Below are 20,295 nucleotides of genomic sequence, written 5' to 3' on the forward strand. Positions count from 1 at the left end.
ACTACTTGGAGGTAATCACTGTTGTGATTTAAATGTATGTTCTTTGGGATTTTCCTATGCGCATATTGATATGTTTTTATAGCGATGAGATTAGATTCTGTTTACTGCTTTTTTGATTTAACAGTATTACATGAACCTCTATTTTTATTAATAGACATCTATATCCCTTTTCCATAGTATCACAGTAGTATATTTTAAGAATGTACCGGAAGTTCACTAACCCCTATGATGGTATATTTAAGTTGTATGTTTAAGTTCTGATCTTTTGCATGATTATATTGGAAGAGGTATGTGAAACTGGTTTTCACAAAGGTAACCTCTTGTTTGGTAGATCTGTCCCCTAATCTTAGCCCTCCATGCTGACACAACTGTGTATTACCTTTCTTTGCTGGCCTTTTACATGTTAGTACAATCACCTCACTGAGAACTAGTGTTTGAGGAAATGGCTCAGCACCTGCTCTGTCCTTCATACCTTTTACCTGATTGTTCTATCTCATCTGTTTGTGATTATCATTTAACCTGGTTTTACCTTTATTCACTTTTACATGGTATCACAGAGTGCTCTCCAGTGGGACCGAGACAGGGAAGAGGTGGGGCGGGTGGTGGGGGGCAGAGCACAGGGGAGCAGAGGAGGAGGAATCACTTTAGTACTTTATGTCTTTATGTGTCTTGACTGCTCATTTCTTTTCATCACTGAATAATATCCCGTCGTGTAGATGGTCTACAACATGGACAGCCAGTTGAAGGAGTTCTTGGCTTACAGTCTGTGGCAATGATGAATAAACTTCTATAAAATTCATATGCAGGTTTTTATGTGGACACCGGTTTTCAAATCAGTGGGGTAAATACCTAGGAGCAGAATGTCTGGATCGTGCGGTAAAACTATGTCTAGCTTCGAAAGAAGCTGTCAAACTGTCTTCCGAAGTGGCTCTGACACTTTGTATCCTCGCCAGCAGTGTCATCAGTTTTGTTTTGGATTTTGCCCATCCTAATAGGTGTGTGGTGTATATCATTGCTCTTGTAATGTGCAATTTCCTAATGGCATAAACTGTTGAGCCTCTTTTCCTGTGCCTTTTTTGCTATATGCATATTTTCCTCGGTGAGGAGTCAGTTCAGATCTTTTGCTCCGAGGTAAAGTGGGTTGTTTATTTCCTTTTGCTGGATTTTAAGAGTTTTCAAAAAACATTTTGGGCACTAGACCTTTCTGTGTGTGTTTGGCAAATATTTTCCCCGTGATGTACTTTTTATTAGCGCTTCGAAAATGTTTGCCACTTTGCAAGCCTGGAAGCTTACACACAGTGCTAAATGCTGAATCATGGTATGACTCTGCTCACCTGTGTTTACTTTGCTGTTCCCCAAAGTGATACCACTGCTCCCACTCACTTCCTGAACTCCATTCGTTCGTTGTCAGAGAAGCTTTGTATTCTGGGATCCTCATTGTCTATCTCTAGGTTGTGTTCATTGTCTATCTCTGGCCTCCTTGCTCCCATTGTCTATCTCTTTATTTATTTTAAGTAAATGACGAGGGTGATAATGTTATTTATTCATCTACCTGCAGTAAGATTCCCAGTGAGGATCCAACTTGTTTGTTTCCTGGTTTTACAGAGAACAGACAGGTCTAGGGGAGAGCAAGTTGCCCACAGTAGTTAGGTTGTGCCGTGTCATTGGCGAGGCTAATGGTTGTCTGTCTTCCTTTGCATGGCCTCCAGTCATCAAGCCTCCTCTACGTCATTTTAAACGCCCTGCCTATGCGTCTAGCTCCTACGCACCTTCGGTCCCAAAGAAAACTGACGAGCATCCTGCGAGGTACAAGATGCTGGATCAGAGGATCAAAATGAAAAAGATTCAGAATATCTCACATAACTGGAACAGGAAATAGGTCAAGGGGAAGAGAGGGAGTGAAGGAGAGACCCACTCCCCTGCCTCTCAGCACTCACCGGCCACAGTGGGATGTGCTTCCAAGACCGTTGGAAGCCTTGGGGGCTGGTGCTTTCGTGGTTGACTCCACCAAGGCAAAGTGAAGCCTGTATGTGATTTTCCCCTTTGTTCTGTTATGGACCCAACCGTTACTGGATTTGGGAGTCAGTGGAGACTCCAGGAGTAAGAGGTTAGTCTCATGTGGCTTATACTTGTATAGATCTTTCAAAGTCTAAATAGAACCCAAATTAAAATAATGCCACCTCTTTAGAAAACATGGAATCCCTCCCACTGACACTTCTTTCATCCCTAGAAGTTGACTTGCCCCAGTAAGAATATTGGTTTAATAATCACTGTATTTAAGAAATGTAAGTCTTAAAACATCTTTTCCAATTTTAAATACAGTAGAAAAAGGTGTTTTTGCATATGCATTTCTTAAATATGGTGATTATTATAATATTTAAAATGTAGGTAAATATGTAACTTCCAAAGGAAATGCATTAAAGATAAAAGTTGTGTTTCTGAATGTAACAATCACAGGCGGAAAAGAAGACCGATGAATAGAGTTCATAGGTAATTCTGAACAGAGGCTTCACAGAGAAGATACAAGTTAAAAATAAAGACGCATGCTTTGGTTTTCGTGGCATGCTCACACAGTTGCCTCGGTTCGTACCTTTTGAAATTTGAGAGTTTGCAGGAGATACATTTTGGCTCTACTTCTAATTTGTTACTTTCACTTACAGTTGACAATTCTAGAAATCAATGAGATGCCCATGCCTCAGAGACTCCAGGTTTGAGATCTACCCCAGGAGAAGTCTTGTGGTCCTGGGGCAGGAGGATGTAAATTGCTGAACCTAATTTAAATCCCTAATTTGCAGATTTTTCTCCATAAAGTTGGAGATACCTTTAAGTTACATTTCGGATAATCTTCCCGGCAGACCATATAGCTGAGCCCTTTGGGATCTCAGTTGCTCTTAGCTCTTGGAGGAATGAAAGTCAATAACTCACCTCTCTTCATTGTGGCATTTTTAGCTCTTCTGAATCTCTTCTAGAGTTTTTACTTTGGGACTAAAATCACACAAAGTGGGAAGGAATCTTTCAAGGCCAGAAATAGCTTTTGATCCCTTTAGAAATGGTCTGGTGCAGTGGAAAACTTTAGGTTTGTTGTCAGGCAGTTCTGATCTCCAGTCCTGTCCCGTCTATAACTAGTTGCATGCCTTGGTCTAACGGCATAATCTTTAAAAGCCTCAGTTTACTTAACTAGAAAGTGGGACTCATAATACCCACTCTGCCTTTTGTGGTGAACATTGAGGGTAATGTAGGTGTGGATTGTTATTGCTGAACTCAGTGAGTAATAGGAACAGAACAGATGTAATTACAAGCATTCCACATCCAAAAAAAAAAAAACAAAAAAAAAAAAAAGAAAGAAAGAAAAGAAAAAGAAAAAACAAACTCCCAGGCACCCCTGCAAAGAAGAAGCTGTGGAGTCTGGAGTCTAGCCTTTGGAGTCTGACTGCAAACGGTTTAGTGTTCTCTTCTCTCTTTCACCACAGTTCACTTCTAGTAAACCACAGTTATGCAAGTTGAGCCAGCTCCAGAGTTTAGTGCCCATCATGCTAGTGAGTAATTTATTTATAACATGGTTTACGATGGTGTTTCAGGGAAATTTAATTACTATACAAAAAGAAAAATCACTGTGACTTTTTGTTAGGAAAGCAATTGTAATTCTTAACTCCCTGCTTGGTTCCTGAGCGAAGGGATCCTTCTGCAGGCTCAGAGCGTCTATTCTGCCTGAAGAAGGTTAGCTCAACAGGTACTTCCTCCCTGTTTGTATACAGATGCCTTAGTGCCTGCTTCACAGAGCCATTAAGCAAACAGTGAAACTGCCCATGGGGTACTGGCCTCCTTGCTCCCAGTGGATCATCAGGGATGTTTCTCATCTGTCCTTCAATACTTTCAGTCTTAGGCATTGAGATAGCAATGTGGCTGTGCTTTCTTGACTGTGCTTCTTGACGTTAGAAGCCATGATCCTAGGGCAGAATTTTCTGTATTGTTTTATCCCAAGATGCTATTTTTCAGCTTTGGCTAATATTTTGATTGAATTCAGATACTGAGATTCCTCATTATTTGTAAGATACCTACCTGTGTTTTTTTTGTTTTTGTTTTTGCGTGATGGATTGTATACAAATGCCAGATTATATTCTTACAGCAAATAAAAAGATGCTTTTCAAGGATTTTCTTGTATGAGTCACCTTTTTCATCTTCAGAATTCTGGGATTCATTTGAAAAGCATTAGATTTTCCCTATCCTTGACACTATTTAGTCCTGAATATCTTGTCAAGATGAATGGCATAATTTAAACTTTTCAATTGGCTTCCTGATTGTATAGGTGGTAGGGTTTTTTTTAAACCCCCTTCTTCCTATACCACAAACCCAATCGATTAACTTGTTAATATGAGTAACCCGTAATACCAGCTAGTCTGTAGGTAAACACCTGTGTTATCAACTTGGTTTATATTATTCCAGGCTAAGCTGTATAGTTAGCAGTTCAGAACAGGCACTTTGGGGGTAGAAACGCCTATCAGAGTACCAGGGCTAAACATATGGTAACGATATCAATAAATATTCTCTATTATTTCTTGGAGAAAGAGTGGAGTGTAGTAAAAAGAAGTTAGGCTTTTGAGTTTGAAAGCAATGTCCCTTACTAGTTTTATGACATCAGATAGGTTGTTCATATTCTCCACCTTCAGTAAAAAGATGTTAATGATTTAATTAGTGATGTTTACCCACCTGCCTGTTCTCCCAGGTGCCAGTTTCTGCCTCACCCTGCATCTCAACCTTTAATATGCATTTCAACATTCAGTTGGAAACCCGACAGCCCACCCTCATCCCATGCTCCCTTCACCTGTGTCTCCTGCACCCTTGGAGTTCTCGGGCTTCCGTCTTTTATCTGTCGTGGCTGCCTCTTGCTCTCATCTTGCACTTCGCTGAACCCTTGTTCACCCCTGGCCTCTTACTCCTACAGTTCTGTCTTTCGTCCCTTCCTGTTCACCCCATCTCTTTTCCCGCACCCCATCCCTTTGTTTTTTCGAAGTTCCACCGATACAAGCCTACTGTGTAGAACGGACTTGCCCAGAAAGTTTAGGATGATGGCACAGCAGCAGGAAATACGTAAATTAAAAATCCAATAGCAGTATCAGCTTGTCTCCCTTTGTGGATGATTTTTCATGGCTGTTTCTTCCTTAGACACAGATTTGCCTGCATCTTCTTGGATTTCTCCTTCTACCAAGACCTCCCCCCCCCCCCCCCCGGCTCTTGAACTTTAAATTCCTATGAATGTACAGAGCAATCCGTCTCTCACTCCCTACACCACACAAGTTCAAGGCACTTTTAAAGCTTATGAACTCACTCTGCCAAACAAAGCGCATTTATTCTGGGTCCTGCTTCTATAAGCACAAAGAACTGACAGAAGCTTCAGAATGGTATTTTTTTTCTTTGTAATATAATCTAATTCTTAGGCAGGACCAGTTCCTGTAAGAAAAGAGCAGTATAAATCTGCCTGTCCCTCCCTCTTCCCACCCCACTTCTGGCCAGAATAAGTCCCTAGGTATTGTTTTGTTTTTGTTTTTCCATCTAGTTGTAATACTAACCTCAGATGGGTAGGGGGCAGTGACTGTCACTAATAGGGGTTGAGAGAATACTAATTTCCTTCTCTTCCTACCTCTTTTTACCACAAGCCACTTAAGCCTTACCATGATCTTATCCATTGAGCTTTTGAAATAGGGAAGACACTCCAGCACTCTTACTGTTATGATTTCTAAGCCCTGTGAGGTAGAGAGGAAAAGTGGAGATGGTTGATAACGACTATTTTTTAAGTATGGGATTTCCATAAAGATCCATGTCCTAAGACAGATGGAAGGCCACCTATTTATCTGCAAAGTTTAAATTCATTTTCCCATTGACTGCCAACTTCACTTCATCAATTACACCCTCTTTGATCCATTTTTAATTAAAAAAAACTGTTGGGTCGACATCTTGATTCATTGGGAGTCTGTCAAATTAAGTTAAATGTGAGGATGCGTTAGGACTGGGAGTTGGGGGTGGGTGAAAGATTAGTTACTTGGCCCCAGGCTTGACCCTGGCATAGCCTCGGGTGCCACAGCGAGGCCAGTTGGGGCCCGGGAAGATTCTGCTGTATCATAGATGTAGATAGTAGGCCTTTCCTGGTGGAATTGTTTAAAGACTCATTTAGGAGATTTATGAGCATTCATTATACTTTTGTTATATTTAAAGAAAATGAAAAACTGCTTTTGGGGAATGACAAGTGATAATAACTACAGAATACTGTATTCAAGTGTGTATTTTAATGTTCTCTGGATTCTCTGCGAACGTTCTATGGCATACTTTGTTTTGTGCACCTGAGTAAGAGGTTCAGCTGACCAGTGCTTATAGAAGCACCTTGCCTAGAAACCAGCCATTATAGAAACAATTCATCTTTTATGACTCACTGGGTATAAGAAGATTCCAAACTTTAAGACCCAATGGTAAAAGGATATTAAGTAAATGTAACAACAGAGACAAATATGTCCGATTATGGCTGCTAAAACCCGAAATTACATTATACTGCTCTAGTACAGTAGATTGTAAAATTTGGTTAGTATTTTTTAAGTACCCACTAGGTCTAAAGCACTTGAACATGTACTAATAATATATTTAACTCTTAATAAACCTGTGTGGAAAGACTTATTGTCCTTATTGCTAATCAATAAATTGAGATTCAAAGGGTTAAATTGTTACAGAACGTTTGCAGAGCTAGTGGAAAAGTGTAGAGAGGAGATTTAGTCGTGGTCCTTTGATTACAGGACTATATATTGTTTGCACACGTCATGTTGCTTGCAGACTTGCTGTACCTCTTTGTTGAGCCTGCTCGCCCACATTATGCATCCTCTGTCCTTCAACGATGCTCTCATGTGGTTCCAATACAGAATCCAGGACCAACAACGATAGCATGATTGTTCCCAACACAGACTGGTTGTGTCCCTCTCCATCTTGGGCCAGTGTTGTGTTCTTTATTGAACCTATGTCATGAAGCGTTGGTAAGAGAAGCCCTACAACTGAGCTAACGTGACCACTCACACACCTGCAGATCAGCCTTTCAAGGACGGTTGCTCATTGAATGCATCTTCCTGACCTCTCATCAGTTAATCCAAATGGATGGCTCTTTCCTCAACTTCCTGCTTCCTTTTCCCCGTCCTCTCTACTGCAGCATTAAGAAAATACAGTCCATGGAGGAAAAGCATTCCTTAATTATTTTGCTTCTGATCTTTGTGGGTATCTGACTCTATGCCATCCTCTTATCCATCCCTGATATTTCAAAGGAAGATATAATTTCTCTTCCTCTTTAAAACCAACGGAACTGTATCCTTTTTCTACTGCCAGAACGTGCTTACATTTGATTTTCATAGAAAATCAGCGATGAAATTCAACAATCAAATAGATAGATATCCAAACTGCCTAAGCACAACGACATTTCCACAGGCTTGCTCCCTTTGAATTTTTTGGAGGCTTTCACATTGTTGCCCACACCGTTTCATCTAGAAACTCTCCTCCATTTGCCTATGAGCCCTGCATTCTCCTGATTTGCCTTTTATCTCTTTACTTAACTGCCTGACTAGTTGGCTACTCCTCCTCCTCACGGGACTTTTCCCCAAATCAAGCAATCAGCCTTCTTCTCCTCAGATTTCTTCCAATAAACTGTATCTTTTCTTAGGATTTTAAGCACCAACTCCATCAGCTTGATTTCTAACTCCACAAATCTGTCCCTATCACTTTCTCAAGCCTACACAAGCATTCCCAACTCTGAGATGGACTTCTCCATCCGAATGTCTTGAAGGTACCCTAAGCCTCACTCCCGGATTCTTTTGCAACTGTGATCTTCCTGATGTCTATATTTCTGTTATTGCTACTACCTCCATTTTTTTTAGTCACCCATTCTCAAAGTCATTTATCTTTTTTATTTCTCCAAATCAATTTTCACACTCTTCTCACTGACACTTCTCTGGAATTCTGCTAACCAGTTCCAGATTTCTTCCTTAATAATTATGGCTTTTAGTAGCAGGAAATGATATTCCCTCGCATGTCAGACACCTCCTAGCTCCAGAAAAACTGACTTCTAATGGCCAGTGGTAGAGGCTTTATCAAGACAAACATGAAGAGCAAGTCTGCCATGAACATACTCCCCTGTTGGAGTTTAATTGACTGTTGTCTCATCCAGTGGGCTCCTTACAGGCTGAGATTCAGCGCCTGTCCGTGACGGCTGACAAGTTTACAGAGACGTTTGGGTGTTCTAGTATCCTGTACAAGCTCTCCCTTTCCCTCCTCCCTGGCCATAATCAGAGGTCAGATGAATGCCAAAGCAAGCATTCTAAGCCATAAAGGCATAAAGATATCACTGGGTGGTGATTCTGTTCAATGAATGAATATGTGGAGAATATATTAATTGTGCCTTTTCCAGAAGACAAGCTCCTCATGAAGTGACATCTGTCACCTACACTCACCTTCACATGGAACTGTTTCCTGACTGAACCAGGCCTATTCTCCTGTATGTTCACATCATTCTTTTTATGTAACTCCTTCTACACCTATTGTCCTTATGAAAATCTTCGTTATTCAAGACCCAACAGAAAATGTCATCTTCTCTGGGTCATGTGCTGTGATCTCTTTGACTAGAATTGGTCTTTTGCCCTGGTTAACCCTCAGAATGATCTATTTTTGCTTCCTCGTGACACTTTAGTGATTCTGCCTCAAATTACATAGATCTTAATTATTTCTTACCATATGATCATTTTGGGGAGAGTAAAGACCACCCCCCCGCACACACTTTTTCATATTTGTGTTTGCTATGGCAACCAACACAGTGGTTCATATAAAATAGATCCTCAAAAACGTAACGGCTAAAGATGGCACCGAACCAGAGTAAATAGAGATAGAAAATGTGTGGGGCACCTGGGTGGCTCAGTCGGTTAAGCGTCCGACTTCGGCTCAGGTCACTATCTCGCCGTCCATGAGTTCGAGCCCCGTGTCGGGCTCTGGGCTGATGGCTCGGAGCCTGGAGCCTGCTTCCGATTCTGTGTCTCCCTCTCTCTCTGCCCCTCCCCCGTTCATGCTCTGTCTCTGTCTGTCTCAAAAATTAATAAACGTTAAAAAAAATTTTAAAAAAAAGAAAAGAAAATGTGTCAGTATGTGACAAATATGTTACCACATCTCCTCTTTTCACTTACGACAGACATTACTAGTCAGTCAGTGCACCTCTTCTCACCAAGTCCAGACCCAGCCTGAAAAGCCTTCCCAACACAGAGCTCCATGCAATTGGTTGAAATCCGTTGGCATTTCTATTCTTTTAAAATCAGTGTATCATCCCTGGATGAAGAAATAACCTAGTTTTGCCTTTACTCTAATTCTCTGCTGATTCAATATCTTCTCAGATGTCAAAATCTCAGTTGATGCAGAAAAAGAAATGTACGTTTAAAGATTGAAGTATCGTTGTACTTTTCTAAAAAAGAAAAACACCCTACTTGGCTGTTCATATGTGTCTCTGTTTCACCTGCAGACTCAAAATTCCTAGAGAATAATGGAATATAGCTCTAGGCCTTAGAGTCTCACCCTCAAAAGTAGGTAGTTCACGTAGGCCATTCTGTTCCACAAACATCTCTGCCCGTGGAGCTCCCACGTGATCCAGAATTTTGGAAACAAATATCAGAGTGTGATCTCATCATTTCCTAAAACAGGCTAAGAATGCCAGGGGTGATGTGGTATCAGACAACACAGTTGTATTGTCAGTCAACAGTCTTCCAGCTGAAAAAGAATTTGCATGTTAATAACCAGATGAAACCCATATCACTAAAAGCGCATCCTGCCTCGCTCATTTCTGGAAAGGAAGTCGAAGCCATGATGAACGGGTAGTCCAAGCAGCCAGGTAAGGCACACATTCAAAAATGGTACCGATTAATTTTGTGGAATCAGGTTACCAGACTGGAATCTACTCACTTCTTATGCTGCACTGCCACCCGGTGTCTGTTAGAGGCATGAGCTGTTTGCTGGGTTCCAGGGCATCTTTAGTGGGGATGGTTTGTAGCTGGATGAATTCTTAGATTCAAAAGGTCAAACTGCAGCAAATACCATTCTTGTTCTGATCGTGCTGCTACATTTCTGTATATGTTTATACTATTATCAAACACAAGGCTTAGATTCTTGAATAGCTTTATTGTTAGGACTATATATATTATATATAATTTATATATATAAAGCCTTAAATATGAAGAAAATGTAGTTGGAGGAAATATTGGGAGACAAATTGTAGAAATCCTGATAACTATAATAGAGACAGAGCTTGGGGAGCGTGGGTGGCTTGGTCGGTTGAGCGTCTGACTTGAGCATACGTCATGAGCTCGTGGTTTGTGAGTTCGAGCCCTGCGTTGGGCTCACTGCGGTCAGCCTGTCAGCGCAGAGCCTGTTATGGATCCTCTGCCCCTCCCCTGCTTGCTGTCTTCCCAAATAAATAAATATTAAAATAATAAAGATAGAACTCTAAGTTGACAATATCCATGACATTTATATATGAAAATAAATAACAATTTATTATTTATAGCACCATTTCATTGCATTGCCATTTAATGACAGCACTATTAATTTCTGTTTATTATCCCTAGTATGCTAGCATGCTGGCACCACCTTCGTTTCCAAGCCCTTTCCCCTCTATCTTTGCTACGGAAGCTGTGAAAGTTAACATTCAGTTGCCCAGTTTTCTTTAATTTAAGGGCAGTCAGGTGACACGGTTTTTGCTGATGAAATATAAAGCTGCTTCTTCCAGTTCTTCTTTCCTGGAATACTGACTTTAGCTGGGAGGTACAGCAGCCATTTTGGGTCCGCGAGGCAATGGTGAGCAGGGAAATAAAATCCGACATGCTGACCCTAAGGAATCAGAAAGATAGAAAGGGTCCTTGTTCCTGATGATATCATTGAACCACTACACCATCCTTGGCCTGATTTCTTGAAACTTAACTGTTTTGTGAGAAAAATAAACTATTTCTCTGAATTACTGTTACTATTTCTCTTGCTATTTCCGAAGCCTATTCCTAGCTAAATTAAAGACCCTGCTTCCCCGAAAGTTTCAGCAAGGTGCTTAAATATTCGTTTTACTTTTTTGCAGGACAGAATTGTGTGTGTGTGTGTGTGTGTGCGTGCGCGCGCACTGCATTCTCTAGGCAGTTGTCCAGGGCCAATATGATCTTTTCACTTCAGTTGTTGTCGCCATTAAAAACACAAGAAAACATTTCTGTTTACACTCTTGTTGCCCCCTTCGTCTTACTTGCTGTAGGAGGGCAGTTGCAGGCACCTGACAGGTAGGAATTAAGAAACTGAAGCAGGGTTGGGGGGCACCTGGGTGGCTCAGTCAGCTAAGCGTCTGACTTTGGCTCAGGTCATGATCTCACGGCTCCGTGAGTTCGAGTCCCACATCTGGCTCTCTGCTGCCAGCATGGAGCCTGCTTCAGCTCCTGTTTCCCTCTCTCTCGCTCTCTCTCCCCTGGTCATGCTTTCTCTGTGTCTCAAAAATAAATAGAAACATCAAAAAGTTTGAAGAAAATAAGAGACTTAAGAGTGGGTAGAAGAATGGAAAGTGCGTAAACAGAAAGCATACACTTGGTGAAATGCAAAAAGGCCCATATTGTAGGAGCACTGTGACCAATCGAGAGGCTGGCATGAGATGAACCTCTCTGAATAGGAAAGGGCTGAATCATGTAGTGGTCACAGAGGCAGATTGAGGATGTAGAGGGAGGAGGGAAGGTTTAAAATTTTTTTACCAAGTTTCCAGCAGGATAAAGTTCCTATTTGATAAAGATTGCTGTGGCTGGAGGATGGAGAATGAGTTGGGGTAAAGAGAAAAAACCAGAAAGCTAATAAGGAGACCGTGGAGATGGGAACTGAGGCCAGACTAGGAATGACATTGGAAACAGCAAGGTAGGTAGGGTTAATTCTGACTTGAAAAGTAGAATCAACAGAACAAGGATGGAGTGTTGAGGGAGGGCTACCTGCATGAGTGAGGGCAATGAAGGCAATGGTTGCTGAGGTGGAGAGTTCAAGGGCAGGATGGACGGGAGAGGTGAAGAGGAAGCATCTGGGGACAGAATGGAAACTGGTTGTTCCATTTTGCGCATGTGGTTTATAAGACACACAATTAACAGTTTGATTTGCTGGTCAGGAGCTCAGAAGCAAGTTTGCCTTAGAACTAGACATTCCCGGAGGATCACATTACATAATTTTGAAATGTTCATGATCTACTTGCCCTTACCTTACTGCCCTTACTTGCCCTTACCTTACTGAAAGCAGTGTTTCAGTGAAGGAAGACTGGGAAGCATGTCTTGAATTCAGTTGAAATATAATCTCTAAAGTCCTGATTCATAAGACATTTGTAGTTATTAAAAGAACAGAAACTGTAGAGTCTGGAGAGCCATCATCAAGTAAGACCTTAGGAAGATGTTGGGTTCTTAGTTGATGTTAACAACCGATTGATAGCCGCAGAGCAGAGGGACTTAGGGTTTTCCTGTGTAAACAGAAGTCCTGTGCCATGTTTGTTCTTTATTGATTTCTTAGTGGAATGTATGGGGGACATGCTCTCATTGTCCTGGAATGTACATGCCACTTCCATTTTCTTTATTCATGCCTCTTGTTCCTGGCTTTGAGTACCATTCTTTCATTGTTTTATTGGACAATATTGATTGAATACCTTCACTGTGCTGTGTTCTGGGAATTTGCAGCTCTGGCGGAGTCATAGTCCTTGGTCCCCAAGGAGCTCTCATCCGGTGGGGAACGTAGCTTTATGACCAAATAACTACCAAACAATGTGATAAGTGAGGGCTGTGCTCCAGCTGTGAATAAAGTGTTTCCAGAATAGAAAGAGGTGTTAGCTCTGGGGAATGCTTCAGGCACAGAATTGGGAGATATATATATATATATATATATATATATATATAACCTGCCCCCCCACCCCCGCCTTCCTTTCCAGTATCCCTTGCCGCCATTTCCCACCCCAGATCCCTTTCTCTAGTCCTACCAAATTCTTAACAAATCCCTCATCATCCCTGGCTCAGCTCATTTCTTCTTGGTCCCTCTGACGAGCCACATCTGGGGGAATATAGGCACGACTGCCAAGAAGGAAGAGAAACTATTGCTGTTTGTGGGCTGCTGTAAAGCCAGTCACCGGCTAGAAGAATCTTGAAGACGAAAACGAGTAACTGATGAAAATAACTGAAGATAAACTTGAAGCTGAAGATTAAAAGTAAGATACGAAGTAGTTAAAAATAGAGTAGAATAAAATTGAAGGGAAAACAAAACAAGAGCTTAACAGACCTTATTAATTTAAAAAATGAGAAAAATGATAATAGTGAGAAAATTGGATGAATTTAGGTTTAGAGCAGGAAAGGCTAAAACTTAAAAAAACAATAGAGGGTGAACATATGGTAAGGGACTGAAAAATGATCAGGTAAGAGATATTATGGAACTCATAAGAGATGTAAAATTAAGACAAAACCATTTAATATAGTCACCACCACTTCATGTAAACTCTCCAAACTTCTCATAAATGATATCTAGGAAAGACAAAATACAAAGAAAGAAAAACCCAAAAGGTAAAAAGTCCCAGCACCACAAAATCTGAGATTAAAAGATATTTAATCACAAATTCTCATAGGGACTATGCTTAATGATGAGGATTATGTGAACTTATGATTACAACAAAATAGATCAAAACAACATAATTATATTATAAATTTTGGTAAAACATTATTAGCCATCAAATGTATAATTTTGATGGAAATGTGTTTCCTAATGAGACAGTGAGGTCTTTTTCCTCATTAGATTATGGATCCATTGATGGATGTTATTTATTGCTGGAATGATATACTCTCATTTTGGGCATTGAAACAAGTGTTTGAGGAAAACTGGTTCACAGAAATAAGGATATGGAAATAGACGAAGTTTTATTATAGTTATGTTCCTTAAATCTTTGAACCTCGTGTGGGTTATGTGCCAAAAATATACACTGGTAATCTAGCCCCAAAATAGTTATTCTGACAGTTTAAATAGGACCTATTTCAACTTTGTTGTCAGTGAAAAAGTGGAAATGATGTGGGTTGAAAAGGATCTCTAAGCCAGGCATTAGAGTCACTCACTGGCTCAATTTTTTCAGGTACACCAAGAAGTTTCACCTAGACTCATCAATGATGAGTCTACATGTTGGCCATTCACCACTTGGAAAAATAGAACCAACAATTACAGCATGCCTTTGTCGATATCATCCTTTTCTTGGGGCACATTAGAGAGAAGGGTGGTGGGTGACTTCGTTGCCTGCATCCCCTAAAGAAAGGGAGTTCCAAGAAAGCAACACAAAGGGAGTTCACATGCCTCGTTCTGACCTGTCACAGCAAAATGTTCAAGACAGAAGGCCTTGATTCACACTTAAATGAGGCTTCCATGGTTAACTCATGTTTTATGGCGGGCCTTCCCTCTGCAGAGTAAGGTGGAAAATGGAAATTCATGTAAACACGCAGACCAGTTCTCAGGCAGCTCAGTTTTAGGGGACAGAGTAGAGTTAAGCTAGGAAGATGAGTCATTTAAAGTGTCCTGCATCCATGTGCCTCTTGGAAAGTCTTTGTGATACACATGGTTGGCATGTCTCATCTTGAGGACTGCTATTTGAAATTCTTAGCTGGAGCCTGCTTGGTCCTGTTTGGATGAGAATATCAATTCTAGGATTTTACATATTTAGTGGGGGGAGCTGAGGAGGGCCAGAGCAGACAGTTTGCCAAACCGATTTCCTTTTCTGCTGGCCAGACGCTTAGACTTCCTTTCTCAGAATCCTTTGCAATCAAGTCGGCCACATGACCAATTTCTGGCCAATAGAATGCAGGAAAAGTGATGTATGTTTCTCCAACTCTTTCCCCAAACCTTCTGTACAATTCTCAACAATTTCTCTGTGGCCTCACCAGCTGCTGCATGCAGTGGGTGCAGTGGAGGGGCCTGAAGCCCTAGGGATTGGTGGAATCATGAGATGGAAGGGGCCTGAATGACTGAGTAGAGGTAGGAATCTCCTCCCCCAGCAACCCACACGGCACTGTGGCGTCACAGGAAACAATCCTTTCCTGTAATAACCCACTGAGACTTGGGGCTGTCTATTTCAGAAGCTACCACCCCCCCTCAATAAACAATGTTTACTTTCAAATTTCTGCCAACGGTGGGATCAAAAATGTGCAAAGTTTTACTTCCTTTTATATCTTGTGGATTCTGGTTGGTGATAAATTGACCCAAATGTATTATCAGAGTCTTTGCGCCTTAGGGTTTGTATTTTGGGGTGAAGGGAAGGGGCAAGTCTGCTGGTCTTTAGATGATGGACTCTGCTTCTTTCTAAAATACCTCTAGAGTTATTTTATGGTTTTTAATATTTTATTTTACTCCCTATCATTAACTGGATAAAACTTGATTTATATACAAAGACTTTACAAGAGGAAGGCATATCACTCACATATACACACATATCTATATTCGCATGAAGATACACATTTCTTCTTAATCTTTGTGGGTGGTATTGCAAATAGTAAAATATGCCTTTGATATCGTAGAATTCATGGTGACTTTTTGTTATGCATTTTTTTCAAACAATGCTTTCCAAAAGTCTAAGTTTTCTTATATGAAAGTGGAACTTTTTAAATAATAATGCAGAGAACCATTGACTTAGAATATCTCTACTGTTTGTTCCCATTTATAAAATTCCCTAATTTCAGATAACTTTGTTCTTTTATTTATAGGTAAACTTATTACTTTCCATTCTATGACAACCCAGATGGAGAACCCACAACTCTTAACAAAGAGGAGAATGTTTTATTTTTAAGTCAACTCACAAATTGAGTTCTATTTCCCAAGATGAATGTTATTTGTATTTTATTACAGACTGTGTTAGACACCTAGAAGCAGTCTACCGGGTTAAGGAATAAATATATGGATTGATGGATAAAATTCAAAGTCATAGCCACTAAAACTACCAGAGAGATACTTTTCGTTACCAAGGTGATCAAGTCACTTCTCCTGCCTAAGAACTCCAGCTTCTCATTGCTTTCAGAACACTGTCTGAGTGCCTAAGAAGACCTTAGGTGCCTGCCTGCCTCTTGCCTTGCCTTCATTCTTTGCCCCTCCCACACACGCTCCATGAGCAGCTGGAAATAACAACAGTCCTGGGGTTCACGGCATTTGCATGCCTTGTTCCCTCTGCTTGGTTTGGGTCAGCTAGTAGCCAAGACCGGGGATAAGGTGGAGCAGGAACCCAGCAGGTAGGGGCAGCTTCTGGGTCATGGTCCTGGGTGGGCGGAGCTAGTTGGGATCTCACAACATCAGCAGAGGCCTGTGGTCACTGTAAGTCAAGATCACAACTCAAGAGCAACGCCGCACACTGAGACGAGGGAGATGAGGCAGGGTGGTCAGAGGGCTCAGAAGCCGTGCTGCACCGTGAGCGGGCTTTTAGGTTTACTTCTGGAGGACTCCTGTGAGTGCCTGGGCACCCTAGCACACCCCCATCATCAGACTTACTTCACAGCCCCATGGTTTATTAGCTATATGACCTTTGAAACAACCCTTTCCTTATTGATTAAGTGAACATGATAGTGGCTGGAATGACATAAAATGCATGTAAAGCTCATGGCATAGTGCCTGGAACATGGTCAGTACTCAATAGTTATTTGTATTCCCATCAAGACTATGAGTGCTTCCAGGAGCCTTCTTAAAATAAGACCATTACCTCTCACCCATTACATAGATTTCTAGGGGCTCTGGGAAGGCCTTTTTGCTCCCTATCCTCTTCATAATTTTCCCCTGAGCTGGCTGATGCCTGAGTGAGGCTTTATGCTATTCATTTAAAGGTGCTATCATTATTAAAATTCCTTCTAGAAAGCCTGGTTTGTGTACGTGTGTGGTGTGTGTCTAAATTATTGCTCACATCAGTCAATAGTGTCTTAGTGAACAGGAAATCTTTGAGAATCCCACGAGATCTCAGTAGATGATTGTACATCATGCACACAAGGTTGCCACTGAGTTTGGAGGCCAAAGGTTTGAGGATGGGGGCTGGCAGGGGGGCACGTATAGGGGTGTGGATGAGGAGTTAGGGGGGTGAGATGAGGAAGGGCAGCTAGTGTTCTCCAAAGGGGACAAGCACATTTTGAGCATGTCCTATGAGAAGGTCTCTCTGGGACAGGCTTTCATGTTAGTTCTTTATATCCTTACCACATCATAAGAATTATCGTTCCCGTTCTAACAAGAGAAAATGGAGGCTAAGAGCATTCAGTGTCCTGCATGGGGCCACACAGCAGATGACTGGGGAAGCTTGGGTTTGAACCCGTCTGCCTGAGTCCAAAGCCCTGCCTTCTTTAGCAGCTAACTACCTCCCCAAGGGACTGATGGGTCCGCTGCCCTCCTGACACCTCTGAAGTCCCCTTTTAAAGTGCTCGGTACTATAGAAACTAGGCCCCTTAGGGTGGCCTCTCCGAAACCCCTCCTCCCCTAGCTGTTTCTTTTTAGGCAACACCTGTTTTGAAATGAGATTGCGTTCATCCCTGCTTCTCCTTACCTCTTCTCGACTCACATAATCCCTCTTCCTGGCTCACCTGGCTGAACACTAGGAGGTGTGAACTGATAACCCCCTAGGACCCATCCCATCACTCAGGGCATCTGTAGGACTTCAGTGATACAGACGGGGGGGAGGTGGGGCACAGATGGGAACTTGGGAGGGAAACTTGAACCCAATGAGAAAACAAACAAATGTTAGTTGAGCACCTACTATGTTTTCAGGCTTTATATTCTCTTATTCAACCTATGTAATAGTCCACTCAGGCAAGCGAGGCTTAAAAGCTCCTGTTCATTTCTCTTCTTATTAATGATGACCAAAGTCAGAGTGTTTTGGGATGGTTATTATGGAAGAAACAGATACAAATTCAGGCTTTAGCTTCTCTGTACTATGACATCCTTGTAGTGGCGATATTTCATATGTGAGAGAATGAATTCTGAATATTATTTGGCGAAGGTCAGTTTGAACTATTGAAAAGCTGTAATTCTTGATTCTAGGTTTCAAAAGTTATAGTTTTATTGTATATGAATACAAAGAGACCAAACTTGGTTAATGGCTGGTGTGTTCATTAATTGTTTTTCCTGCAGCTAAGGACAGAATCAGAGGAGTTGTTACAATGAGCCGTTACAATGAGTTGTAATTGGAACATCAACTTCATTAAGTGGCCACTTCTTTTTTTTTTTTTTTTTAAGTAAACTCTACACCCAACATAGGGCTTGAACTCACAACCCTGTAATCAAGCATCTCATTACCGACTGAGCCAGCCAGCCAGGTGCCCCTAAATGGCCACTTTTAAAGTGCCTCAAGGCTGGCCCTCTCCTGTTCCTCTTGTGTCTTTTCATACCATTAACACACTTTGCCATGTTCCATTTCTTTACAGAGCTTCCCTCCATACAAGTTATTCTCAGTCATCCTGGTTCTCTCTCTCTCACACACACACACACTCATTTTTTGTGCACCCATTATTTTAACTCTATGACATTTTTATTTCTGATAAAAGAAATTAACAAAACTAAGCCTCAACCTGTCTAAAGGATCACAAAAACCTGAATATGCAGGTTCTAAATGAATGTTTGCAGGGTATTAAAGGCACTACCTTAGCGCTGCAATGTGAATTTTCTCCAGCAGGTGGCGGTGGTGTGTAGGAAGAAAAGCTGCACTCTGAGACCAGGGTCTCCAGGATAGACCAGAATAGACGCTGACTGGGAACATTGCATTTGAGTCCGCAATCCTGTATTGAGCCGCTCTAGTCTCCGGGCACCGCCCTAAATGTGCAGCGGATCCAGTAGGAGTGAGGCAGTGTCACCCAGCTTGGGGACCTCACAGTCATAGGGGACAATGTGTCCTTGTCTATCAGGCAGGGTCATTCATTCTGCTTTTATTTATTTTATTTATTTTTTTATAATTTTTTTTTTAAACGTTTATTTATTTTTGAGACAGAGAGAGACAGAGCATGAACGGGGGAGGGTCAGAGAGAGAGGGAGACACAGAATCCGAAACAGGCTCCAGGCTCCGAGCCATCAGCCCAGAGCCCGACGCGGGGCTCGAACTCACGGATCGCGAGATCGTGACCTGAGCCAAGTTGGCCGCTCAACCGACTGAGCCACCCAGGTGCCCCTCATTCTGCTTTTAGAGAAAAACCTTAAAAACAAATCCCACACCTTGTGGACTGCTGGTAGGAATGTAAAATGGTACAGCTGATGTGGAACACAGTACAGCAAGTCTTCAAAAAATTAAAAATATCTGATCCAGTTCCACTTCTGGGTATATCCTTAGAACAACCAAAAGCAGGAAGCAACCAAGCGTCCATAGACAGATGAGCAAATAAGCAAAATGTCGTGTATCCGCAAAAAGGATGATTATTCAGCCTTGAAAAGAAAGGAAGTTCTGCCACGTGCTACAATGAATAAACCTTGAAGACATTATGCTGAGTGACACAAGCCAGTCATAAACAGGCGAATACTGTAAGATTGCATTTATATGAAGCACTTCAGAGTGGTCAAATTCATAGAGACAGAAAGTAGAAGGGTTGTTGCCAGAGGCTGGGGGAAGGGGGAGTGGGGAGTTCTCGCTTCATGGGTACAGAGTTCTAGTTTTAGAAGACGAAAAGAGTTCTGGACCCCAGTGATGATTGCACAACGTAATGCCACTGAACTGCACGTTTAAAAATGGTTAACATGGTACTTATGTGTATTTTACCACACACACACAAACACACACACACACACACACACCCCTCCGTAACAAGTCCTCTGCCCCTGGGCCCCCTTGCAGTGTTTGCCCTCATTATAGAGACACAATAAAATTCCTAAGCAAACCTGCACACATGTCCAGGCAGGGAGCCTACAAACAAGACCTGGGAAGAGAGTGTGTTTTTAATTGCTTGCCAATTGTAGCAGTTGTGACCTTCCAAAGATACCAAAAAAAAAAAAAAAAAAAAAAAAAAAAAAGGTCAAATCCCCTGCCTGTGGCTCTAGCCACAGACCCAGGAAGCAAAAAGAAACAATTGTTTATTTGACCATCTACTCTGGGCCAGGCGGTCTACTTTATATTCTCTCATTTAACTTTTTTTTAAAATTTTTTTTAATGTTTATTGATCTTTGAGACAGAGAGAGACAGAGAATGAACAGGGGAGGGGCAGAGAGAGAGGGAGACACAGAATCTGAAATGGGCTCCAGGCTCTGAGCTGTCAGCACAGAGCCCGACGCGGGGCT

The 20,295-nt window shown here is 41.7% G+C and overlaps 1 protein-coding gene across 7 annotated transcripts in view; it reads left to right on the plus strand.

The window, feature by feature from the left end:
- Positions 1 to 16,092, plus strand: part of PDE1C (phosphodiesterase 1C) — a 516,106-nt gene extending 500,014 nt beyond the window's left edge. For 3 of the 7 annotated variants that reach the window (XM_058724664.1, XM_058724666.1, XM_058724663.1), the window contains one exon: positions 1,710 to 3,339. In XM_058724664.1, the coding sequence (XP_058580647.1) occupies positions 1,710 to 1,879 (170 nt within the window). In that variant the 3' untranslated portion in view covers positions 1,880 to 3,339. Of the gene's footprint in view, positions 1 to 1,709; positions 3,341 to 15,918 lie in introns of those variants that run through there. The other 4 variants (XM_058724658.1, XM_058724659.1, XM_058724660.1 and 1 more) reach the window with 3 other exon arrangements.
- The last annotated feature ends 4,203 nt before the right edge of the window (positions 16,093 to 20,295 follow it).

Source organism: Neofelis nebulosa, chromosome 4 (assembly GCF_028018385.1).
Source record: "Neofelis nebulosa isolate mNeoNeb1 chromosome 4, mNeoNeb1.pri, whole genome shotgun sequence".
Classification (NCBI taxonomy): domain Eukaryota; kingdom Metazoa; phylum Chordata; class Mammalia; order Carnivora; family Felidae; genus Neofelis; species Neofelis nebulosa.